Source organism: Prinia subflava, chromosome 30 (genome assembly GCF_021018805.1).
Source record: "Prinia subflava isolate CZ2003 ecotype Zambia chromosome 30, Cam_Psub_1.2, whole genome shotgun sequence".
NCBI classification, from domain to species: Eukaryota; Metazoa; Chordata; class Aves; order Passeriformes; family Cisticolidae; genus Prinia; species Prinia subflava.
Genome location: NC_086276.1, coordinates 602,259 through 628,936, shown reverse-complemented (window position 1 = coordinate 628,936; position 26,678 = coordinate 602,259). Strand labels below are relative to the sequence as shown.

At 54.5% G+C, this 26,678-nt stretch overlaps 1 protein-coding gene across 2 annotated transcripts in view; it reads right to left on the bottom strand.

Annotated features, from left to right (window-relative positions):
• Positions 1 to 20,233: 20,233 nt before the first annotated feature.
• Positions 20,234 to 26,678, bottom strand: part of LOC134562705 (zinc finger protein 239-like) — a 281,290-nt gene continuing 274,845 nt past the window's right edge. Inside the window, exons 1-2 of one of the 2 annotated variants that reach the window (XM_063420226.1) lie at positions 22,519 to 22,689; positions 20,234 to 22,054 (exon numbers count right to left, since the gene is read on the bottom strand). In XM_063420226.1, coding sequence (XP_063276296.1) covers positions 20,964 to 22,040 — 1,077 coding nt within the window. In that variant the 5' untranslated portion in view covers positions 22,041 to 22,054; positions 22,519 to 22,689 and the 3' untranslated portion in view covers positions 20,234 to 20,963. Of the gene's footprint in view, positions 22,055 to 22,518; positions 22,690 to 26,678 lie in introns of those variants that run through there. The other variant, XM_063420223.1, reaches the window with a different exon arrangement.

Below are 26,678 nucleotides of genomic sequence, written 5' to 3'. Positions count from 1 at the left end.
GGCCATGTTTGCAGAGGCCGTGTTTGCTCTGACCGACTGTGCTGTACCTGCTGCAGAGCCCAGACCTGCTTGCCCCAAACCTGCCTGATCTGAATGGTTGCACCTGATTCCCAGAGCAACGGGGCTCCTCACAGTGACTCATGGGTGCTCCCCCCACGCTGGCCAGGTGCCCCCCACTTCTGCCTGCATTGGCCGGGTGCCCCCTGCTTCTGAAATGACTATAAAGTTTCCCCCTGCGACTCACACTTTGAGGCCCTCCCCGGCGAACGACGGATCTATTGGCCTGTGCCACGAGGACTGCAAAGGTGGTCTATTGGTACCAGTGTCACAAGGACTCTCGTCTGTTCAGTCGGTAGCTAAACCACCCTTTTTCTCTTTTCTCTCTCTCTCTCTCTCTCTTTCTCTTCTCTACTATCGCATAATTGTGTGTATCAATAAAGATACAATTGATTTTACTTGAACTAAGTTCTCATTTCCTCTTTGTGCACTCTGAAATCAAAATGAACCATCACGACCATCCTTTGGCTCGTGACAGATGCTTCTTGATGCTAAGCAAAGTCCATCTGCACAGGAAATGCTTTTGGCCTTCTTTTGGAAAAAGGAATGTTTTTATTTCAAAATGTTCAATCTCTGCAGTTTTTTCCTATTTTTCACCTATTTGAATTGCCTTGACATCAAAATACTGCCAGCTGACGTTCCGAACTGGCTGGTCTGTGTTTGTGTGCACAGAGCAAAGGTGCCACACCGTGTCCGTTTCCCGGGTGTCTGTCAATGTCCATTTCCACAGACGGCTGAAGGGGGGGCTCTGCCTGGTCTGTGCGGCTCCGGGGCTGGGGCTGGGCTGGCAGGGCCGCAGATGGCGCTGGGAGGCACAGCCTGAGCCCAGCTGCCATCTTGTGTGTGTCTGCCTCAGGCCCAGCCGCCATCTTGTGTGTGGCTGCCTCAGCCCCAGCCGCCATCTTGTGTGTGCCTGCCTCAGCCCCAGCCGCCATCTTGTGTGAGTCTGCCTCAGCCCCAGCCGCCATCTTGTGTGTGGCTGCCTCAGTCCCAGCCGCCATCTTGTGTGTGGCTGCCTCAGTCCCAGCCGCCATCTTGTGCATTGAGCTGGTCCAACTCTGAAGCGAATGTGTTGCTGTTTTGTCAGCAGTCAGGATCTGCAGCAAAGACACCAACACTGCAGGACAGTTTACAGGGAATCGCATGGGTTTGGCTCAAAGCAGCCTGTCCTAACTTGTCACTGTCCTTTGTACATGAACAGTGGCAGCTGCAGCTCCTGCACTTCTGCTCCTTCCTGGGCATCTCCCTGGCTGCCCTCCTGGGCAATGGCCTCCTCATCAGCGCCATAGCCTGCAACCACTTCCTGCACACCCCCATGTTCTTCTTCCTGCTCAAGCTGGCCCTCAGTGACCTGGGCTCCATCTGCACCACTGTCCCCAAAGCCTGGCACAATTTCTTCTGGGACACCAGGCACATCTCCTACACAGGATGTGCTGCTCAAGTTTTCCTCCTTATTTTTCTTATGTCAGTAGAGTATTTTCTGCTGATCATCATGTACTATGACCGCTACGTGTTCATTTGCAAACCCCTGCGCTACGGAACCCTCCTGGGCAGCAGAGCTTGTGTCCACATGGCAGCAGCTGCCTGGCCCAGTGCCTTTCTCAATGCTCTCATGCAAACAGCCAATACATTTTCCCTGCCCCTGTGCCAGGGCAATGCCCTGGGCCAGTTCTTCTGTGAAATCCCCCCATCCTCAAGCTCTCCTGCTCCAAATCTATCTCAGGGAACTTGGGCTCATTGCAGTTAGTGCCTCTCTGGTATTTGGTTGTTTTGTGTTCATTGTTTTCTCCTATGTGCAGATCATCAGGGCTGTGCTGAGGATCCCCTCTGAGCAGGGAGGGCACAAAGCCTTTTCCACCTGTCTCCCTCACCTGGCCGTGGTCTCTCTGTTCCTCAGCACTGCAGTGTTGGCCTACCTGAATCCGCTCTCCATCTTCTCCCTATCAGTTCTGTACTTGGTGCTGCCTCCAGCCCTGAACCCCCTCATCTACAGCCTGAGGGACCAGGAGGTCAAGGCTGCAGTGTGAAGTACGATGACTGGATGGTTTCAGCAACATTAAACTGGTGGCCAGTTTCTGCAAATCCCTTCTAATAAAAGTCATCTTTCATATTTTTAGTTGGTTTTTTTTGGAGCTTCTTTTTCTTTGTTTTCATTTTTAAATATTGTCCACAAAGAAATGTCATTGTTCGTGCCATTTCTCATTTTGTTTCTCTCCACCTTCCCAATGGCCCCAGACTGTGTCAGTGAGGGGCTGCCCTCTTGGTGGCTTTAAAGGAACTCAAGGATCTCCCAGCCAAGTTTTCTGCAGAGATGCCCCTTTGGTTCCCTTCTCTGGGGCTGCAGCAGCAATGTCTGTGTGCAGAGCTGGGGGCAGATCAGTGCTGGCACAGCAGCGGTGCCCAGCAGCAGCAGCAGCACTTGGTGTTGGCAGTGCTGCTGCCGTGGCCCTGCCCCGCTGCCCTCCTGGCCCTGCTGTTGCTGTAGGGCCTGAGTGCTCTCGGGGCCGGGCACAGGGCTGGGGGTGGCAGTGCCGGGGCTGCAGCAGGGACAGGCCATGGGCACTGCTGGGGCAACTCTGACACCTCAGGCCAGGGCCTGGGGGCTGCAGGCTCCTTGCCCAGGCTCTCTCCAGAACACACCCAGGCCAATGCTCAGCAGAGAAAAGCCCTGTGAGCAGCCCCAGGTTGGCCGTGGGCAGGCTGGGGGCAAACAGCATGGCTGGGGCTCTGCAGGGACGGTGGGGGAGCAGGGGCTGATCCATCCCCACTGTGCTGGACACCCCAGGACAGCGTCCCAGAGCTTCCTCATGCACCTGCCAACAACATCCCCCCTCTGCAGCCCTGGCCTCTCCCCTAGCTCACACAGGTGCCGCATCCTTGCAGGCACAGACACGGCAGCACTGCCTCAGGAGCCCCTGTTTGCAGTGCCCAGAGCAGGCGTCAGCACCCCCATGGTGTTGGTGTGGGGAGATGAACCTGAGTGAGCACAAATGCCATCAGCCCCCGGGGCCTGGAGGGGCTGGAGGACAGGAGAGAAACCACTCAGGTTTGTGGTGGCCTCTGAAGTCAGACAGAAAATTTGTCCCCATGAGCTGGGAGTTTCCTGTCCCACTGCAGATGCTGTTGCTCAGAGCCAGGGCTGACTGGCAGCCACCCCCAAACTGCCCGGAGCATTTCCTTTGCTTTCCCTTGGCTTTCTTTACTCTTCCTGGTAAAAATTTCTTCCTATTGCCTACCCCTGTTCCCTACCCTGCAAACAGCCCATCCCTGGTTGCCCTTTCCTCCCGAGCCCCACTCCCCATTTCAGTTCCTGAGGTGTCACCATGGGAGTGTCCCTTGGGGAGCAGGATCATCCTCCAAGTGCTTCAGGAATTGTCTGCAGGCTCCTGCAGTGCCTCCTGCTGCTCCCTTGCCAGAGGCACAGCAGGCCAGGGGGGCACATCTGGGCTGCTGTGTCTGGCTGTGGGACTCCCTGTTGTGGGCAATGAGGAGGGGCTGCAGAGGCTCTGCAGGACTGACAGGATGGGCTCTGGGGCTGTGAGGAGAACATGAGGGACCTGGGCTGCTGGACCTTCAGAAGAGGAGGCCCAGGGCTCATCCTGCAGCTGCTGAAAGGGTGGTTTCAGAGAATCACAGAATCAGCAAGGTTGGAAAAGACCTTGGACATCATCAAGTCCATCCTGTGACCTGATGTCACCTTGTCTCCCCTGAGCCTCCTCTTCTCCAGGATAAACAAGCCCAGCTCCCTCAGCTGCTCCTCCCAGGCCTTGTGTTCCAGACCCCTCACCAGCCTTGCTGCCCTTCTCTGGACACGCTCCAGCCCCTCCATGTCCTTCCTGAACTGGGGGACCACGAACTGGACACAGCACTCGAGGTGCTGTCCAAGCAGTGCCCAGCACAGGGGAAGAATCACTGCCCTGGTCCTGCTGGCCACACTGCTCCTGATCCATGGGAGTGCCAGGGGTGGGATGAGGCAAATGCTGGCGAGAGTGCGGGGACAAAGAGTGAGTGATTGTCTGCCATGAAGGGTCTTGACGGAGCCAAACTCCAGAATTGTAAACCAGGCTCAGCTTTCCAGAAATTCCTTTTGACTGGGTTTAGCTGCATCCCACAGGCTCAGGATCACCACTACATTTGCAAGTTTTGCGCTGCATCATCAGCCTGCCCAGACTCTGCTCGGTGTTTCACAAATGGACAAGACAATGGATCTTGTGCCAAGCTTCCTTTCAAACAGCAACATCTGGGTCAACATGAGAGAAAAGAAGGAAAAAGAAGGAAAATATTCACCAGTTGGAACAGAGCCAGTGTCCCACCATCTCCCCTGCACCGGCATTCATTTTGCACATTTGGAGACAACCCTGGCTGTAAAGCTGCCATCTCTCAGTCCCTGATGCTGTTTGCTGCCCCTCAGCCCTGACTGCCACTGATCTGCCTGCCTGCTGTGCATGTGGGGCTGGGGATGCTCAGCCTGCAGAGAGAGGGCCATGGGGAGGCCTCAGTGCAGCTGTGCAGGGCTGGAAGGGTCCCCCAGGAAAGATGGGCACAGAGTGTTCCACAGGGCCTGTGCAGAGAGGGCAAGGGGGGATGGCTTTCAAGGGCAGGAGGTGGATTGGAGGTGGGAGTGGAAGGTTCAGGAAGATGTTCTTTAGCATTGAGGGTGCTGAGGCACTGGGCCAGGCTGTGCACGCAGGCTGTGGATGCCCCATCCTTGGCAACAGCCAAGGCCAGGTGGGAACAGGGCTCTGAGCAACAGGGTGTGAGCAAGATTGCTCAGGTTGCACCAAGATGATCTTCACACTCCCTTCCAAGCCCAAGCGCTCAGGGCTTCCATCATTCTCTGGTTGCCAGTGTCCACTTGAGAGCCAGCCTGGACTCGTGGCAGCTGGGATGTCACAGTGCATGTTCCAAGTGGAACTGGCAGCACCCAGCAAAGAGCACAACACAACCATTGGCCCTCGTGTCAGCCCAGCTTCACCCTGCTCCAAGAGCACTGCTGTCACCCTGCTTGTCCCTTGCACCCCCACAACCTCATCAGGCCTGAAAGCTTCCTTATTGATTGGATTATCCCATCCATCCGAGCAGGATGTTCATGTTTGCTCTGATGAAGGTACAGTGCCATTCCAGGGGCGTGGACACCCCTGGCCTTCCTGGGTGGACTGGAGCTATGTAGGGATGGTGTGAGACAGGGACCCCACCCTGAGGTTTTGCTACCTCTTCAGGCTGCATCAATCCTGAAAGTTGCCTATTTTTGGGATTTGGCCATCCGTCTCTGCTGCTGGATGCTGATTTTTGTCCCAATGGAGGTATGGTGCCATTCCAGGGAAGTGGACACCCCTGGATGTCTTGGCTGGGCTGGAGCTGTGTGGGGATGGTGTGGGACAGGGACCCCACTCTGAGGTTTTGCTGCCTCTGCAGACTGTCACAGATAGTGTGGAAGACATGGAAGTGGATTTAAAGATGGATAGAGAGGAAGAGATGGAAGTTGATGGAGAAGAGAGTGGAATGGAAGAGATGGAAGTGGATGTAGAGGAGGAAGGAGTGGAAGACATGGATGTAGATATAGAGCTTGATAAGGAGGAGGACATGGAGGTGGACAGGGATGGGAGCGGAGATGAAGAAATGGATGTGGATATGGTGGAAGAGACAGAGGAAGAAATGGAAGTGGATGTGGAGGAGGATACAGTAGAAGACATGGAGGTAGATGTGGAAGAGGAGATTGAAGATATGGAGGTGGATGTAAAAGATGAGGACGAGCCCATGGTGTTTGGATGAAGACCCTGGCAGCAGCAGAACAGGCATGTGCTCCCCACAGGCAGAGTGGGTCCCCTGCTGCCAGGCTGGGGCTGGGCTGGGTGCTCCCTGCTCAGGGACACGGTGCCCCGGGCACTGGATCCTGGTGGCCATCCCCGGCCTCCCCTGGGCTTGCTTGGGGCCACACAAGCCCCGTCCCAACTGGGGCACAGCCCCCAGTCCCAGGCAGGCTCAGCTGTGGCAGCAGAGACCCCCTGTGCCAGCCTGTGCCAGCCTGGGAGCACCTGGAACAGCCCTGGTGCCTGACTTGCACTTGTTTTTCTTCCAGGTGTGAGGGACATCCCGGAAATACACCATCCTTCTGTATATACGTTTTCAAGTTTGTTGTTGTATTTAAGATATAGGATTTAGAGTTTGTTCTCTTTAGAATACACGTTTTAGAATTTGTTTTTATCTCCTGTAAATACGTTTCCTAAGTTTTTGTTAGATTTGTTCTTATGTAAATACGTTCTACAGATTGTTGCTGTTACAAATATTCTTACAATGTAAATATTTTCTCTACTTCATGTTTGTTGCTGTTCTTCTGCATAATAAACAATCTCTGTTTTTCACAGCCCAGGTCTCTCTGCATTTGCTTTGGGCACAGGCAGCATTTCCAAAGTGGTGGTCTCCACTTGGTGCAGGTTGCCAGGGCTGGAGGTGCCTGGGGGAGCTGGCACAGCCAGCCCAGGAGTGGGGTCCCTGTGCACAGAGGGCTCCCCCTGACAGAGGTCACCCTCTGCTTGTCCTTTCTCGGGACACCCTTGGCGTGTGCAGGGCCAAATCCCCGTGGGCCCTGTGCCATGGGATGCCAGGAGGGAGCAGGGCTGAGCCTGCCTGGCCCTGCAGAGCCTCAGCCATGGCTCTTCCCTGGGCAGCCCCAGGGCTCCCGAGGCTGCACTGGGCTGCGGGCAAGCCCTGCTCCTGGGCACCCTGAGGGGCTGCAGCCAGCCTGGAGGGAGCTGCAGCACAGGGGCCTCTGGCCTGCATGCACCAAGATTGCCTTTGCAAACCCCTCTGGCACCACACTCTGCCACAAGCACAACAAGAACTGATCCTCCCAGGGAAAGGCATGACCTTCACTGGCACCAATTTGTCCCTTGCACTTTCTGGCACAGCAAAGGTCAGCGCTTGTCATCCCTGTTCTGCACTCCCTGCCTGGCCACCCAAACATCTGAACCCTCCAGAACATCTTGAATTAGCACCAACCTGCAGGAAGCTACAGGGGGAGAACCTACCCCAAACCACACTGAGAAATCCTTGACATTGAGAGTCTGGGGCAGAGCTGAAACTCAAGGATTTTAATGGCAAGAGAGAGGCTTTTTCTTGCTGAATTCATTCTCCAAGGATAACAATAATGAAAGCTTTCAATCTCCTCACCTGCCACAGATGTGTATTGCCGAGGTTTGCTTCTGGGTTATGACGGATTTTTATGAACCTGTTCAGAACTCTGATGCTGTTCCTGCCTAAGGTGCAGAGATGATATTTCAGAGCCAGCTGATTTCAGTTCTCAGCTTGTGCAACACACAGAATTTCCAGAGCCAGACATGCAGGCCATGCAAACTGATCCTTTTTCATCTCTGTGCAAAGATCATTCTTATGACGGCACTGATGGAGCACACACCTCTCAGAGCTGTCCCTTCTATCCAGCTCTCCCAGTCACTTCACACACTTCACTCCAAGCACTTTCTGACACAGCTCAGCAGCACATGGCATTTAATCCTGCTTTTTCTTCACCTTCTCCTGAGCTCTCTCCTCACACGGTGTCTGGACTCTGCAGCAGCATCAACGTGTCACCTCCCTGACACTGAGGGTCACGTCACAACTTTTCACCAAAAGCAACAAAGCAATGATTCCCAATGAGTCCCACACAGCTTTTGGGCACTTGGGGTGGCTGCAGCTCCAGCACCAGCCCTGGTGCACAGGAATTCCAGGAGGAGATCCACAGAAGGAATCAGCCATTGACAGAGAAAAACAGCAGCTTGCACTGCCCCAATCCCCAAAGCACTGCAGACTGGGGGAACCCAGCCTCTGCATTTACATTTGGCCTCGGGGCCTCACTTTTCCTCTCACTAAAGTCCCCCCAGTTTCCCTCATGCTCAGATTCCCAAGATGATTGAAAGCAGCATTAGGAGCAGGGATAAATGATGGGAACTGTCCAAAGGCTGGACAAAATCTCTCTTCTCAGGCCTGACAAGTCCAGCCAAGGAGAGAGGAAAAACCTGCCTGAAAGAGGTGTGCAATCAAAGCAGTAATCAAATTTCAGTCTAAGGAGAGAAGCTGAGGAGGTTTTTAAGGGTCAGAACAAGAGCACCAGCTCCAGGCAGAGGAGGGATGCGACAAACAGCAGAAAAATCCTGAATGTTTCACTTAGTAACAAACGCCTGTGAAAGGGATCCCAGCACATCATCTCACAATGGGAGGAAAGAACACAGCAAGAAAGGGCTGATGTGGAAAATTCATCTCATCACATCCTGGGGACTCTCCACCCCATTTCTGGATGGAAAGGGGCTGCAGGGATGTGGGGTCCGTGCTTGGGAGCAGCAAATCCCAGTGTTGAGCTGGCAGAGTGTGAGGGGCGGAAAACTGAGCTCTTGCACATGCAGTGTTTGTGTTGTTGGAAGTCTTAATCCCATCTGTCTGGTGGGATGAAATAAGTGATACTAATGGAATTTCTAAACTATCAGGCATCAAGCTGACACTATTTAGGACTTTTTTTAAAACAGGCAATTTAGTCAAATCTCAACCCGTTTCCATTTTCTCTGTTCCACAGTTCATGACAGAAGACAGGAGAGAAAGACTGTTTTGGCAACAGTGCTTTCAGAACTCTAAAAATAATATAAAAACTGCTCTGTGACACTCTCAGCTGTTAGAACCCAAAAAGCACTGGCTGTCTTTGCTCACAGAGTCACAATTGTGGTGGGATTTCTACAACACAACAGGACAGTAATTTTTTGCTTTTCTCCTGGAAATACCTCCAGCACTTCTGCGGAGCAAGGCAAACACAAGCCTCTTTTAATGGCCTTTTGTCTTGGTTTGAAAGACAGATATCTGCTAGGAAGGGGGCAGGACCTCCCTAGAGATGGAAAACTCCAATCCCCTCCCTCCAAATTATTCTAATTTAAAACATTAAAGGAGCTTTCAGACAGAGGTATGGGGATAGGAATAACAGTTCTTTACTAGTATATATGACAAAATAACAAACAAACAACCACTAAAAAATTAATAATAAACAGAACCAAGAACCTTGAGGGCTTTCTTTCACAAAAACCCCGGGGCAGTTTGATCTCGGTGCCCTGCAGGACTCCGAGAGGCCGAGCTGGAAGGGAGGAAAGTCCCGGGCTGGTGGATGAGATGAGGAGCTCTGTGCTGGTAGCTGGAGCAGCAGGGGTGTCCCGGCAGGGCTGGGCAGTGCAGGGCTACAGAGCAGCAGGAGAGCCTCAAAACTCTGAAGAAGCAGCAGCGGTGGGGGGAGGACTGGAGAAAGCCAGCTCAGGATTCCTGGGTACACGAGCAGATGACAGTAGATTTCCCAGGACGAGGCAGAGTGATGGCCGTGAACTCTTCCTGCAGCGAGGGGCAGCCTGACCGTCCTCCTCCATGCTGAGAGCAAGAGTGAGTTCCCCTCCCCCAGCTCTGTCTTTTTACCTTTCCCAAAGCTCGTCATCTCTCCCCTCTCAGGGACACTCCCAGAGACTCAAAAACAATAGGTGTAGCCTTGTGTTGCCATGTTCTTCAACTACTCTCTTTGTTCTTGCTAGGTACTGTCATTAGGGTTTCTTGGAAACAAATGGGAAAAAATTCTGTAAGTGAAAAAGAGGCAAATCTAACCCCCAACAGGGAGCTATAGAAACTCGCTTTAAGCAAAGAAGTGAAGAAAATGCAATAACAGACTCCCTTCAAAATCTAGTTGAAATTGTGCAAAATGAAAACCATTTGGTATAAGACAAAAATTATTTGCTATGGGCTGCCTTGGGAGATGAATATTCTAAAAACTTAGAGAATGCTGACTTCCCAAAAAAGGCAGAGGAAAAGGAAACACCTCACATTAATCAGATTTACCCCCAGAAAGAACAAGTGTTAGTAAAAAATTGTGGGCAACGCTGCTGCCCTAGCATGAGACCTTTAGTTGAAACAGAATACAATTTTATTAATGATTAAGATTCTGACCCACAAAGAACCACTAAAGAAATCCCAGACACCACCACTGAATTATCTAAGTTAAAAGGAGCGTACTCACGTCTCCCTCACTAGTCGGAGACAGAATGTGTTTTCCGAGTATCTCTCAGCAATGGAGATGAAATTAAATTGACAGAACAAGAAGCCAGTGGGTATTGGAGACATGAAGTTTTCTTAAGTACCAGAGACAAACGTAACCCATGGTCCCTGACTCAATGCACAGCTTACTGGGCAAGGGGGATTAGCTCCTTGGAAAGTGGAGACACTTTACTTGGTAGTCCCAAACAGCCCCTGGAAAACATTCACAAAGCTGCCTGCTTGCAAATGTGTGCTGCTTTGAAAGCAAAACCAGTGAGACTCCAAGTCAGAAATACAATTTAATAGAGACAGAACAAACAACAAGAAAGATAAAAATAAAGTAAAAATAAAATAAGATAAATGCAACAGTACACAGGACACTGACAGAGTCAGAATGCAAACCTGGCACCCTGTTGCTCAGGCTGTTGGAAGCAGCCCACAGTGAGTCCTCCCACAGTGACAGTTGTGGCTCCGTTGAAGTAGAGATGATCCTCAAGAAAGGGTCCAGTCATCCTCTGGGAATCCAGTGCAAACAGGCTCCCTTGGTGTTTGGGGTTGCTGGTTTTATCCCGGTGGAAAGGCTTTGGCTCCTCCCACTGGGTGGAGCATCTCACAATGGAATGAGGTGATGTTATCAGTCATGTGAGAGGCCTTCAATGGCCCATTCACAGGTGATATCCCTCGGAGGAGGATGGGTGGAGGAAGAGATAAGAAGGCCCTGCCTTATCTGGTGTCATCAGGTGTCCCATTAACAGAGGCCATCCCCCCTCTTTCCACCCCTAGAGTTACAAAAGATAAGGAACAATATCTCCCAACCGACTTCAGCAGATGAAAATAGAATACACACTTTTGGTTACAATTCTCAACCCAAGACACTGCTTTAAAACCCACACAAAATGGCCAAAAATCACACTTAAGTCTCCCAAGTTGGTGTAAAATCAACACTGAAAATAGATGGTTTGGCTTACAATCACCCAAAGGGACCTAAAGCCCCCCCTAAAACCCAACAGATTTGGCCTAAAAATCACCCAAATCATGCTAAACCCCACCCAATGGGCCTAGAATCATCCAAAAGGATCTAAAATCCACCTTGACACTGACCAGCTTTTCTTAAAATCAGTCAAATGGGACTAAACCCCACAAGATTTGGCCTAAAATCAGACAAAGGGGTCTAAAATCCACACTAAAAGCCTCGAAAACCCAAACTAAACCTGCCCAGTTTGGTCTACAATCACCCAAATAGACCAAAAGTCATCCAAAGGGATCTAAAATCCACCCTAAAACCCACCAGATTTGGCCTAAAAGCATCCAAAGCTGTACAAAATCCACCCTAAGCTTGCCCAGTTTGGCCTAAAATCACCCAAACTGGCCTAAAATCTCTGGGACCGGGACTGAGACCGAGACCACGATCAGCACCAGAACCGGCACCAGCACCAAGACTGAGACCAACACCGGATCTGAGACTGGCACTGAGAGCGGCGCCGCTCTGGGACCGGCACCGAGACCAAGACCGGGACCAGAACTGACACCACAACAGAGACCGGCACTGCACTGGCACCAGGACTAGGACCGAGACCGTAACCGGCACCAGAACTGGCACTGGGACCAAGACTGAGACCAAGACCGGCACCGGAACCAGCACCGAGACTGGCACCGCCCAGGGACTGGGACCGAGACTGAGACTGGCACTGGGAGCACTGCGGGACCAAGAGCGGCACCGGTACCGGCACTGGAACCGGGAGCGTGCTGAGACCGAGACTGAGACTGGGATGGAAATTGGCAAAAAGGGCTCAAAAGTCACAGAAAATGCTCCTGAAGAGTCAAAAAATACTCAAAATTGACAGAAAATGCCCCAAGATGCTGTGAGATTGGGGAGAGCCCAGAGGGACACAGAATTCCCAAGAATTAAAAAACATCCCCCAAAATTTGCATTAAAAAGCAAAATTATATAAAACAAGAACTGAAAGAAGCCTCAAAATGGCTCAAAAGAGAAAAATAAACCTGAAAATGCTTCCAAAAATTCCAATATTATTCTCAGAGTAGCCCGAATTTATCAAGTTCCCAAAAAGTCACAAAAAATTTCCTCCAAACACCAACAAAAACCACCTAGAAAATGAAAAAAATAGAACAACCAAACCATTAAGATGCCCAGAAATATATTAAAAAATATCACCAAAATCCCCAAATCTCAAAAATTCCCTAAAAAACTCTCAGACTCTTTAGAATCCCAAAAGCATCCCCCAACAGCCCCCAAATGTCAGCAAAAACCACCCTTAAAATGCAAAAAAAAATTGCAAAAAAACCACCAAAAAACCAAAAACCAACAAAATGAAAACACCAAAATTTCCTAAAAATACTTTAAAAATAAAAAAAATACAAAATCCCTCCAACCCCCAAGAATTCCCAAAATCCCTGAAAATTCCCAGAATTTCCTACACTTGCTTTCAATGAAGTTGTGCAGCAGGCAGGACTTGCCATTTACAGCACTGCTGATCACCAAGAACTTGAAGAGGAAATCTGGGAAAAAAATTCCCAAACTTCCCATGCTTGGACCCAAAATTCCCTCAAAATCCTCTCTAGAGAGCCAAAGGTTCCCAAGTTTGGACCCAAATTTCCCAAAAGATCCCTTTGGGGACCTCAAATTCCAAAGTCTGGACCGAAAATCTCCTCTGGGGACTGCAAAACTCCCACAATTCCCCTCTAGAGATCCCCAAATTCCCACGTTTGTACCCAAAATGCTCCAAATTCCTGCGTTTGGACCCAAAATTCCCAATAGAGGCCCCAAAATTCAAACAATTTCCCAATAGAAAACCCAAAATTGCCCCATTTGAATCCCAAGAATTCCCTGAACAGAGCCCAAAATTACCAAAATATTCCCTTGAAGCACCCCAGAATTCCCCTATCGAGATTCCGAGACCCCCCTCAGACCCCCAGGTACCCCTGGACCCTCTATAGGCTACCCCAGAACCCCTACAGAGCCCCTATAGATGCCCCAAAGACCCCCCCAAATCCCCCATAGAGACCCCCAGAGCCCCCATAGACCCCCCCAAATCCCCCATAGAGACCTCCAGAGCCTCTATAGACCCCCCCAAATCACCCATAGAGACCTCCAGAGCCTCTATAGACCCCCCCAAATCACCCATAGAGACCTCCAGAGCCCCTAAAGACCCCCCCAAATCACCCATAGAGACCTCCAGAGCCTCTATAGACGCCCAGGCAACCCCACCCCTAGAGGGACCCCCAGAGCCCCTAAAGACCCCCCCAAATCCCCCACAGAGACCCTTGGATCCCCTACAGGGACCCCCAGACCCTACTCAAATCTTCTATAGGGATCCCCAGGCCCCCCTCAGCCCTCTAAAGACCCCCATAGATCCCCTATAGACCCCTCAGACCTCCATTAAAAACCCCCAGACCCCACCAGACCCCCCGGCCCCCCCCAGGGATCCAAAGACACCCCCAGAAATCTCTGCACCCACTACAGGCTCACGCAGGCCCTTACAGACCCCCCCAGTCAGCCAAAAGGCCACCCAGACCCCCCAAATCCCCTACAGAGACCCCCAGACCCCATTTAGGGATGCCCAGACATACTTTATGGACTCCTCCGGACCCTCTGTAGACCCCTCAGACCCCGAGAGATCCCCTATAAGCCCCCAAGCCCCCTTTAGGCAGAGCCAGAACACCCTAAAACACCAATAGATCCCCAAAAATGCCTTATAGACTCCTCTAAATCCCCTGTAGACATGGCACTACATCCCCTAAAGAGACTCCCAGGACCCCCCAGACCCCTATAGATCCCCTATAGATCCCCCATACCTATTCTTGGGTTTCCAGCCCCATTCTGGAGGTGCCCAGGCCTATTCTGGTGTTGCCCAGCTCCATTCTGGAGGTCTCAGCAGCATCCCGGGGATGCCCAGCCCGATTGTGCAGGTGCCCATTGCTATTCTTGGCTCCCAGCCCCATTTTGGGATGCCCAGGCCCATTCCGGGGATCCCAGCCCCACTTTTGGGGTGCCCAGGCCCATTCCGGGGGTCCCAGCCCCATTGTGGGGGTGCCCAGGCCCATTCCGGGGGTCCCAGCCCCATTGTGGGGGTGCCCAGCCCCATTCCGGGGGTCCCAGCCCCACTTTTGGGGTGCCCAGGCCCATTCCGGGGGTCCCAGCCCCAGTGTGGGGGTGCCCAGGGCCATTCCGGGGGTCCCAGCCCCAGTGTGGGGGTGCCCAGGCCCATTCCGGGGGTCCCAGCCCCACTTTTGGGCTGCCTGGGCTCATTGCTTGGAGGGCTCCATGAGGGTCGGGGCTCGGGGCCGGGGGCGGTGTCGGGGCGGGGGGGAGGGGCCGTTGCCAGCCTGGGATTTGGGCTGAGTTGGGCTGGGATTGGGGCCGAGGGGGGCTCAGAGCTGGCACTGGGGCCAGCGCTGGCTGTGGGCTGGGGGTTCGGGCTGGCTCGGGGGGGGCAGTGGCTCTGTGGCTGGCCTGGGGCTGAGGGCTGATGATGGTGATGGGCTCAGGGCAGGAACTGGGGCTGAGTTTGGCAGCTGGAGCCGAACCTGTGACTGCAGTGCGGGCTGGGGCTGGGCTGGAGGAGGGAGCTCGGGCTGAATTTGGGGTGGGTGCTGGGGCCGGGAACTGCTCCACCAGTGGTGTCCGTGTCCCTGGCCAGCCCACAGAGGCGGGGACGATGCTTGGGTGGTGGTTGGAGGTGACTTTGTGAATGAGGGAGCATGGCCGGGCAGCTCCCTCGGCGTTCTTGCCGGACAGCGGCTCTGGAGCAGGGCGATCCCCTCGTGGCTGGAGAATGCAGTGAGGAGAGGGAGAGGAGCCTGGCAAGGGCCTTCAAAGTCAGCAGCGTGGGCAACTGGGGGGCTCCTCTGGCTTTCAGCACCCTCCTGCCCTGGAGAGGGAATCCTCCGGGATTCTGGGCCCCTCCGGGGCTCTTTCCCTCATCCTGCTCTTGTGGGGCTCCCCAGGATGAGAATGCGGCCATGGTTTGGCTTGGAAGGCACCTTCAAGCCCACCCAGTGCCACCCCTGCCGTGGCAGGGACACCTCCCACTGTCCCGGGCTGCTCCGAGCCCCGTCCAGCCGTGTCCCAAGGCAGCAGCCAGGCAGAAATCCGCTGGCCTGCCTGGGGCTGTAAGCTCCTCTGACACCAGGATGACAACAGATTCCATCAATTCCAGAGAATTCCATGGCATGAGAGCGCCGGGCCATGGAATGTCCTGGAAGCCAGGCTCTCCTGGGACACAGCAGGGCCTGCTGGAGCCCAGGGCAGCGCTGTGACACCAGGGCACATGAGGACACCCAGTGTCCCTGGGGACACAGCGGGGCCTGGCAAAAGCAAATCTGGGCCAGAGCCTTTGCTGCAGTGTTCAAAGTTTGATTTCCACCAATTTTCTTTTGGCCGGTGCTCAGGAATGCTGGAGGGGTCTCCATCCCTGTGGGTGTGGGAAATGCTTGTGGGGGCCGGGGGCCAGGCTTTGGGCCTGATCTTTTTGGGCCTTAGAGATTGGAGCCTGCTGGTAGCTCCTAACTCCTTTCCCAAGGGAAAAGTTTCTTAGGAAAGCTTCTTCCCAAAACAATCTTGGCAAAACAACTCTCCCAAAACAATCTCTCTCCAGGTGGCGTGTTGCTTTTCTGCTTCTCAGAGAAAAAACATTTTGGCCCGTCTCTACTTTGCCCAGTGGCATTGGAGAGTTGCAAGTCTTGGTCACCCATGGTGTTAAGTCTGTATGGGAACGCCTTCTAAAATGAGACAATTCAAGAGGGTTTTATGCCTTTTGCCTTCTGAAATAGTCGCAGTCTTTGCTCTTTTGTTGGTGTCCTGCAGCGACACCGGGGGCTCTCTGTCCCTCTCCCTGCAGGGCACGCTCGGGGGCTGGAGTCTCCGGCCGGTGCCCATCCCTCCTCCTGCACATCCCACGACAGGATGGGGCGCAGACACGCATGCGGTGCTGCTACCTCCCTCCTGTCCAACCGCACCTTTCCCCCTGGGCCGGGCCGCTGGCTGCGCAGGGTTGGCTGCTGGCTGCGCAGGGTTGGCTGATGGCCGGGCAGCGTTGGCTGATAGCAGCTGGCCGGGCAGGGTTGGCTGCTGGCTGCGCAGACTTGGCCGATGGCCGGGCAGGGTTTGCCGCTGGCCGCTGGGGGTGAAGGGTTGGCTGCTGGTGGCGCAGGGTTGGCTGATGGCTGGGCAGGGTTGGCTGCTGGCCGCTGGAGGCGAAGAGTTGGCCGCTGGCTGCGAAGGGTTGGCTGCTGGCCGCTGGTGGTGCAGGGTTGCCGCTGGCCGCTGGCCGCAGTGGGTTAGCCGCTGACCGTGCCGGGTTGGCCGCTGGCCGCTGGCCCCGAAGGGTTGGCCGCTGGCCATGCAGGGTTGGTCGCTCGCTGCTGACAGTGCAGGGTTGGCCGCTGGCCGGGCAGGGTTGGTTGATGGCAGCTGGCCGCGCAGGGTTGGCTGCTGGCCTGGCAGGGTGGGCCACTGGCTGGGCAGGGTTGGCTGCTGGCCACTGGCCACGCAGGGCTGGCTGCTGGGCGCGCAGGGTTGGCCGCTGGCTGCTGGCCGGGCAGGGTTGGCCGCTGGTCGCTGGAGGCGAAGAGTTGGCCGCTGGCTGCGAAGGGTTGGCTGCTGGCCGCTGGTGGTGCAGGGTTAGCCGCTGACCGCGCCGGGTTGGCCGCTGGCCGCTGGCCCCGAAGGGTTGGCCGCTGGCCATGAAGGGTTAGTCGCTCGCTGCTGACAGTGCAGGGTTGGCCGCTGGCCGGGCAGGGTGGGCCACTGGCCGGGCAGGGTTGGCCGCTGGCCACTGGCCACGCAGGGCTGGCTGCTGGGCGCGCTGGGTTGGCCGCTGGCAGCACAGGGTTGGCCTCCGGCGGCGCAGGTTGGTCGCCCCCGGCTGGCAGCGCAGGGTTGGTCGCTCGCCACTGCCCGTGCAGGGTTGGCCCCAGGGCTCCAGCGCCACTCCCATGGCAGGACCCTGCCAGGACACCTGCGGGCTCTCACGCCCCTTTTATACTCGAGGCAAGCCCCGCCCTCTCCCCGACAGCCAATGGCAGCTCAGTGACCTTCTCGGTGTCAGGCACCGAGCGGCCGGGCCCTTTGTGATGTCACAATGGGGGCGGGGAGCCAGCGAGACGGAGCCATCTGATTGGTCGCTGCGGCAGGTGTTACTGCTGGCATTGTGCACGGCGGCGCTGATTGGTTCGTTCCATGCTGAGGGTGGGGTAAGGCGGGGAGCGGGTGCGGGGGTCCCAGCCCCATTGTGGGGGTCCCGGTCCCATGCTGGGCATGCCCAGGCCCATTCTGGGGCTTCTCAAGCCCATTCCGGGGGTCCCAGCCCCACTTTTGGGGTGCCTGGGCTCATTGCTTGGAGGGCTCCATGAGGGGCGGGGCTCGGGGCCGGGGGCGGTGTCAGGGCGGGGGGGAGGGGCCGTTGCCAGCCTGGGATTTGGGCTGAGTTGGGCTGGGATTGGGGCCGAGGGGGGCTCAGAGCTGGCACTGGGGCCAGCGCTGGCTGTGGGCTGGGGGTTCGGGCTGGACCATCCACATTGTGCCAAGGAAACTGGAACCACAGGGAGCGGGCAATTGGTCTTGTACTGGGAGCAGCCACTCCCCTTTCCTGCCCATCCCGCCCCTCCAGCCCCAGTGCCCCCCACCATGGTCCCAGCAATCCCAGGGCTCCCCCCCTCCTCTCGGGCTCCCCGCTTCTGGGGCTCTCCTCTCTCCAGGGTCTCGCTTAGGGAAGCTGAGGCTCTCCCAGAGCTCCCTAAACCTGGTGCTTCCCCTGCCCCATTGGGTCTCTGCTGCCACTAGGGCCCCCAAAAACACCTCTTGGGGAGCCCCTGATGTCCCCCCAAGGGTCGTCTCGGGCTCGGCTTTGGAGCCCTGTGAGCTCCAAACATCCCCCTGTAAGATGGCCCCAAGATCCCTCATCTGTCTCAGGACTGTTGAACAAGGACAGAGGCTGAAACCCCCAAAGGACCCTAAAACCACAGCACAGGAGCTCTGGCCTGACTGGGCTGGGATGTCTGCCAGGTTTCTCCCGCAAGTGCATTCACTGGACCAAGAACTGGGCATGTGCGTTCCTAAAAGGGTCCAATTCGTCCTAAAATCACCCACAAAGGCCTCAAATTCTCCTAAGGGGCCTGAAATCCACATGAAAACTGATCAGGTTGGGCCTCGAATCACGCAAGGAAGCATCATATCCCTTCAATGTGGACTAAAATCACCCCAAGGAGGGTAAAAAACAGCCTAAAACCACATGGTTTGGCCTAAAATCAGAGAAATGGAGTTGAAATCATCCAAATGTGTCAAAAAACACTAAAACAGATCATAAATTTCTCAAACTAGTTTAAAACACACACAAAATGGCTTCAAATCACATATAAATCTTCCAAATTGGTGTAAAATAAACCCTAAAACTACCTTGTTTGGCTTAAAATCACCTAAATGGGCCTCAAGTCATACAAAAGGATCTAAAATCCACCTTAAAACTGCGCACGTTATTTGAAATTCACCCAAACAGAACCAAACCCCACCAGATTTGGCCTAAAATCATACAAATGTGCTTAAAGTTCATGCTAAGGCTGCCCAGTTTGGCCTAAAATCACCCAAATGAACCCAAAAGCTCTGGGAGTGCTACCGAGAGCGAGACAAAGATGAGCACCAGAACCAGACCCAGCACCAAGACTGAGACCGACACCGGCACCGAGACTGGCACCAAGAGCGGCGCTGCTCTGGGATGGGCATTGAGACCAAGACTGGGACCAGAATCGACACCAGAACTGAGAGTGGCACTGCACTGGCACCAGGACTAGGACTGACACCGTAACCGGCACCAGAACTGGCACTGGGACCAAGACTGAGACCAAGACCAGTGCCAGAACCAGCAACAACACTGGCACCGCTCCAGGACCAAAATTGAGATTGCACTGGGAGCACTCCGGGACCAAGACTGGTACCAGTACCAGCACTGGGACTGAGTCTGCACTGAGACAGAGACTGGGACCGGGATTGAAACCAGAACTGGAACTGTCACTGGCACCAAGACTGGCACCGCTCCAGGACCCAGACTGAGACCGAGGCTGGAACGAGCACCGGGTTTGGCTCTGGGATCGCTCCAGGACTTCCACATTTGCTCCGGGCAGTTCTGGTTGCAGCCCAGTTAAGGACTGGGAGGGACTTGGAGGGAGCCCTGGGCTGGGCAGGACCACCTCGGTTCACATCGTTCTGGTGCAGCCATGCCAGTCTGGATGATCCCAATTTGTGCAATCCCAGTCTGTGTGGTTCTGATCCAGATGGTGCCAGGTTGTGAATTCCCAGTCTGTAAAATCCCAGTCCATGTGATCCCAGCCCAGACAATCCCAGCCCTACAAGGGCCCAGTCCCATCATCCCAGTCTGGATGCTCCTGATCCAGATGGTCCCGCTCTGTGCAGTCCCAGGCTGGAGGATCCCAGTCCATGTGAGCCCAGCCCGCAGGATCCCAGTCTGGATGCTCCTGCATGGCACACACTGCAAGGCTCTGGAATTCCAGTTCCCAGACAGGAAAAGATCTTCCTGCCCTTGAGGGCAAAGCTCTGAAGAAGGAGCCAAAAGCCAAGGGCAGCAAGATCCTCCAGGGACATTTCACTGCCAGCCACCAGAACTTCACCCATGCTGGTTGTAGCCCCTGCATTGGGAATTCAGTCAGGTCAGGAGCTTTGGTGGGAGCTGCCCTGGCTCAAGGGAGACATTGAGAGACAAAGAGAGCAGGCAGGAGAGGCAGGAGAGAAAGGAGGACACCAACACAATCAGCTGAGAAGGTGGCACTGTGAGAACAGAACTGACACTGACTGAAAATGAATGGCACAGGAATGAAGAACTCTCAAAGTCTGATTTACTATCAAACATATCCCACCTGCCCAGCCCCAAGCAATCCCAATCCCACCACTCCAAATTTGTATCCCACTTCTCTTGATCTCCTCCCAACCCCATCTTGTTAGAAATGAAAATCCATACTCCAATCTTTCATCAAAATTTTAGCTATTTATTAAAGTACGTTCCATAAAAAGCCAGCAAGCAGCGCTGGGTGCGCGGGGAGTCTGCACTCCTCCGTCACATACCCCAACTGTGAGTTCTGCAAATATTTATTCCATCCCTTCATACAGATGCACAAACATTTCTCAGCACTTCTCAGTAGCCTCCTCTCCCCCCATTTCCCCTTGTGGTGCCTGTTGTCCTGCTATGCTGTGTGGGCTCTTTCTTGGTGGTCTTTCAGCTCTCTGTGATGGTCGTTGCTCTTCCTCATTCATTTGCTGATCTTTAGGTTCTCACCCAATTTTGCCTCTATAAGCAGTTCACGTGTTTGCTCAGTTGGCCCATCTAATGTTCACCATATTCTGTCCATCTCTTTCCCCTCCCAGTCTTATCCAGCAGTTCCTCAGAATTCATCTCTTTTATTCCCATAGTACAATGTCATAATTATATCTGTATTTTCTCTGATACAAATCACAGTCATACCTCTCACAATCTCACCCTGGCGCCCATGGAATGCAGGAAATTTGCCGTGGGACTGAGTTTTTCTCAAGGTGGGAACAAGCCATTTTGGGGTGGGATTGAGCCCTTTTGGGTTAAAATTGACTTGTTCTCTGTGGGATTGGAGTGGCTTGAGGTGACAGACCCATCCCTTTTGGCTTCTGGAGTGCAGAGAGATGGAGAGGAGAAAAAAAAGAAGGCCAAAACAAAAGAATAACCGGCCAGGTGTCTTCCTAACATGGATCACAGGGAATGTGGGGCACCAGGGCTCTGCCTAATGTGACTCCTCCAGTGGGGGATAGAGTTGGAGCAGGGCACGAAGCTCTTCCCGCACTGGGAGAACTGGCAGGGCTTCCCTTATTGGTGCCTGAGTTGGTGTTTGGTCAAGTGAGAGCTCCGGGAGAAGCTCTTCCCACACTGGGGACACTCGTAGGGCCTCTCCCTGGTGTGGATGCGCCGGTGGGTGATGAGGGTGCAGTTCTTCTTGAACCCCTTCCCACAGTCAGGGCAGCGGAAGGGCCTCTCCTCTGTGTGAATCCGCTGGTGCCGGAGGAGACTGGAGCTGGTCTGAAACCTCTTCCTGCATTTATCACACTCGTAGCGCCTCTCCCCAGTGTGCATGCGCAGGTGCAGACCCAGACTGGAGCTCGTCTGGAACCTCTTCCCGCATTTCTCACACTCGTAGGGCCTCTCCCCAGTGTGGATGCGCCGGTGGATGATGAGAGCGGAGTTGCGCGTGAACCCCTTCCCACAGTCGGGGCACTGGAAGGGCCAATCCTCTGTGTGTGTCTGCTGATGCAGCAGGAGCTGGGTGCTGATCCGAAACCCCTTCCCACACTCGGAACACTCGTAGGGCCTCTCCCCAGTGTGGATCTTTTGGTGGAGGATCAGGTGGCTACGCTGCCTGAAGCTTTTCCCACATTCCTCACACTCGAAGGGCCGTTCCCCAGTGTGGATCCTCTGGTGACAAATCAGGTGGGAGCTCCTGCAGAATCTCTTCCCACATTCCCCACACTCGTAAGGTCGTTCCCCGGTGTGGATCCTCTGGTGGCAGATCAGGTATTCCCTCAAGCTGAAACTCATCCCACATTCCTCACACTCGTGGGGCCTCTCCCCAGTGTGGATCCTCTGGTGCCTGATCAGGCTGAACCTCTGGCTGAAGCTCTTCTCACACTCCGAGCACTTGCGGGGCTTCTCCCCATCATGAAGCTGCTCATGCTCCACCAGCTCTGAGTTCTGGCTCCATCTCCGGCCACCTTCCCGGCACAGGGTGGGTCTTTCCTCCTCACATCCCCCTGATCTGCCTTTGCAGCCTCTCCTCCTGAGGGATCTCCGGGGATTTTCCTCCCCACTGGATTCCGGTGCCGTGGAGCCGCTCCAAATGGCCTCTCCCATGAGGTTCTGCTGCGGGGATTTGTCCTCCCTGGTCTCCATGCTCAGCTCCTTGTCTGGGGGCGGAAGGACAAGGAGAGGATGGGATTTGCCTCCGTGCCACAGGGAAGGAGATCTCTCCTCTGCTTGGTCCCTGCCCTCCCCAGGTTGCTGGGAGTGCTCTCCTCTTTCCGGGGTCCCTCTAAGGGAGGCCACGGCTCTCCCGGGGCTCCCCAAACCCGGTGTCCCCCCGGCCCCGCCGCTCCCGCGCGCTCCCCACGTGGCCCCGGCAGAGCTCGGAGGGCCCGGCCCGGGAAGCCCAACCCCCACCGCGGGGGGACCCGCATCCCCCCGACCCCCAACGGGGCTCTGCCGCCACTGGGACACCCCAAAAACACCTCCCGGGAGCCCCCGATGTCCCCCCGAGGGGCATCTGCGCCTCAGCTTTGGAGCCCTGCAAGATCCAATCATCCCCCGCAAAAATCCCCAAACGCAGAGACCCCCCCGGGATATTTGGGGCGAGCTCCCCCTCCCCGGGCACCTGCGGGATGGGGGCGATGCTCCCCGGCCGTGCTGCGAGTTCAGGGAGCGCTGGAGCCGCCTCTGCCTCCTCTGCCCTTCTCCTCCTGCTCCCTGCTGCCGCTCCGCCTCTTCCTCCCTCCCTCCTCCTCCTCCCCCGTTCCCAGCCCCGAACTGTGGGGGCGGGGTCAGGGAAAGGGCGGGAACTGTGAGGGAAAGGGGCGGGGTCAAGGAAAGGGCGGGAACTGTGAGGGGAAAGGGGCGTGGCCTGAAAGTCCTGAAAAGGCCCGGTTTGGCCTCAAATCACCAAAAGAAGCCTAAAATCCCCTCACTGTGGCCTTAAATCACCCTAAGGGCACTAAAATCCACCCTAAATCCACATGGTTTGGCTTTACTTCAGACAAATGGGGTTCAAATCAGCCGAAGGGGTACAAAATTTAACCAAAGGAGCCTAAAATTGGCCAAACTGGTTTAAAACCCACAAAAAATGGCCACTAATCACACTTAAGTCTCCCAATATGGTGTAAAATCAACACTGAAAATAGATCGTTTGGCTTACAATCACACAAAGGGACTGAAAGCCCTCTAAAACCCAACAGATTTGGCCTAAAATACCCCAAACCATGCTAAACCCCACCCAAATGGGCCTCAAGTCATACAAAAGGATCTAAAATCCACTTTGAAACTTCCCAGACTATCTTAAAATCTCTCAAATGGGACTAAACCCCACCAGATTTGGCCTAAAATCAGCCAAAGGGGCCAAAAACCCACCCTAAAAGGCTCAAAACCACAGCCTAAATCTGCCCAGTTTGGCCTACAATCATCAAAATGGGTCAAAAATTATCCAGAGATGCCAAAAAATCCACCCTAAGCTTTCCCAGTTTGGCCTAAAATCACCCAAACTGGCCTAAAATCTCTGGGACCGGGACTGAGACCGAGACCACGATCAGCACCAGAACCGGCACCAGCACCAAGACTGAGACCGACACCGGATCTGAGACTGGCACTGAGAGCGGCGCCGCTCTGGGACCGGCACCGAGACCAAGACTGGGACCAGAACCGACACCACAACAGAGACCGGCACTGCACTGGCACCAGGACTAGGACCGAGACCGTAACCGGCACCAGAACTGGCACTGGGACCAAGACCGAGACCAAGACCGGCACCGGAACCAGCACCGAGACTGGCACCGCCCAGGGACTGGGACTGAGACTGAGACTGGCACTGGGAGCACTGCGGGACCAAGAGCGGCACCGGTACCGGCACTGGGACCGGGACCGCGCTGAGACCGAGACTGAGACTGGGATGGAAATTGGCAAAAAGGGCTCAAAAGTCACAGAAAATGCCGCTAAGAGTCCAAAAATACTCAAAATTGACAGAAAATGCTCCAAGATGCTGCGAGATTGGGGAGAGCCCAGGGGGACACAGAATTCCCAAGAATTAAAACAAATCCCCCAAAATTTGCATTAAAAAGCAAAATTATATAAAACAAGAACTGAAAGAAGCCTCAAAATGGCTCAAAAGAGAAAAGTAAACCTGAAAATGCCTCCAGAAATTCCAATATTATTCTCAGAGTAGCCCGAATTTATTAAGTTCCCAAAAAGTCACAAAAAATTTCCCCCAAACACCATCAAAAACCACCCAGAAAATGAAAAAAATAGAACAACCAAACCATTAAGATGCCCAGAAATATATTGAAAATCCAACCAAAATCCCCAAATTCTCAAAAATTCCCTAAAAATCTCCCAAACTCTTTAGAATTCCAAAAGCATCCCCCAAAAGCCCCCAAATGTCAGTAAAAACCACCCTTAAAAATGCAAAAAACAAAAAAAACCCAACAAAACCAAACCAAAACAAAACAAAAAAAACCCCAAAAAAACCAAAAAAAAACCAAAAAAACAAAAAAAAAACCCAAAAAACCAAAAAAACCCAACCAAAAACCAACAAAATGAAAATACCAAAATTTCCTAAAAATACTTTAAAAATAAAAAAATTACAAAATCCCTCCAACCCCCAAGAATTCCCCAAATCCCTGAAAATTCCCAGAATTTCCTACACTTGCTTTCAATGAAGTTGTGCAGCAGGCAGGACTTGCCATTTACAGCCCTGCTGATCACCAAGAACTTGAAGAGGAAATCTGGGGAAAAAATTCCAAAACTTCTTATGATTGGACCCAAAATTCCCTCAAAATCCTCTCTAGAGAGCCAAAGGTTCCCAAGTTTGGACCCAAATTTCCCAAAAGATACTTTTGGGGACCTCAAATTCCAAAGTTTGGACCCAAAATGTCCTCTGGGGACTGCAAAACTCCCACAATTCCCCTCTAGAGATCCCCAAATTCCCACATTTGTACCCAAAATGCTCCAAATTCCTGTGTTTGGACCCAAAATTCCCAATAGAGGCCGCAAAATTCTAACAATTTCCCAACAGAAAACCCAAAATTGCCCCATTTGAATCCCAAGAATTCCCTGAACAGAGCCCAAAATTACCAAAATATTCCCTTGAAGCACCCCAGAATTCCCCTATCGAGATCCCGAGACCCCCCTCAGACCCGCCAGATACCCCTGGACCCTCTATAGGCTACCCCAGAACCCCTACAGAGCCCCTATAGATGCCCCAAAGACCCCCCCAAATCCCCCATAGAGACCCCCAGAGCCCCTATAGACCCCCCCCAATCACCCATAGAGACCTCCAAATCACCCACAGAGACCCCCAGAGCCCCTATAGACCCCCTGGGCACCCCCCATCCCCTAGAGGGACCCCCAGATCCCCTAAAAACCCCCCCAAATCCCCCACAGAGACCCTTGGATCCCCTACAGGGACCCCCAGACCCTACTCAAATCTTCTATAGGGATCCCCAGGCCCGCCTCGGCCCTCTAAAGACCCCCCATAGATCCCCTATAGACCCCTCAGACCTCCATTAGAGACCCCCAGACCCCACCAGACCCCCCCAGGGATCCACAGACACCCCCAGACCTCTCCGCACCCACTACAGGCTCACGCAGGCCCCTACAGACCCCCCCAGTCAGCCAAAAGGCCACCCAGACCCCCCAAATCCCCTACAGAGACCCCCAGAACCCATTTAGGGATGCCCAGACACACTTTATGGACTCCTCCGAACCCTCTGTAGACCCCTCAGACCCCGAGAGATCCCCTATAAGCCCCCAAGCCCCCTTTAGGCAGAGCCAGAACACTCTAAAACCCCAATAGATCCCCAAAAATGCCTTATAGACTCCTCTACATCCCCTGTAGACATGGCACTACATCCCCTAAAGAGACTCCCAGGACCCCCCAGACCCCTATAGATCCCCTATAGATCCCCCATACCTATTCTTGGGTTTCCAGCCCCATTCTGGAGGTGCCCAGGCCTATTCTGGCATTGCCCAGCTCCATTCTGGAAGTCTCAGCAGCATCCCGGGGATGCCCAGCCCCACTTTTGGGGTGCCCAGGCCCATTCCGGGGGTCCCAGCCCCATTTTGGGGTGCCTGGGCTCATTGCTTGGAGGGCTCCATGAGGGGCGGGGCTCGGGGCCGGGGGCGGTGTCAGGGCGGGAGGGAGGGGCCGTTGCCAGCCTGGGATTTGGGCTGAGTTGGGCTGGGATTGGGGCCGAGGGGGGCTCAGAGCTGGCACTGGGGCCAGCGCTGGCTGTGGGCTGGGGGTTAGGGCTGGCTCGGGGGAGGCAGTGGCTCTGGGGCTGGCCTGGGGCTGAGGCTGATGATGGTGATGGGCTCAGGGCAGGAACTGGGGCTGAGTTTGGCAGCTGGAGCCGAACCTGTGACTGCAGTGCGGGCTGGGGCTGGGCTGGAGGAGGGAGCTCGGGCTGAATTTGGGGTGGGTGCTGGGGCCGGGAACTGCTCCACCAGTGGTGTCCGTGTCCCTGGCCAGCCCACAGAGGCGGGGACGATGCTTGGGGGGTGGTTGGAGGTGACTTTGTGAATGAGGGAGCGTGGCCGGGCAGCTCCCTCGGCGTTCTTGCCGGACAGCGGCTCTGGAGCAGGGCGATCCCCTCGTGGCTGGAGAATGCAGTGAGGAGAGGGAGAGGAGCCTGGCAAGGGGCTTCAAAGTCAGCAGCGTGGGCAACTGGGGGGCTCCTCAGGCTTTCAGCACCCTCTTGCCCTGGAGAGGGAATCCTCCGGGATTCTGGGTCTCTGCGGGGCTCTTTCCCTCGTCCTGCTCTTGTGGGG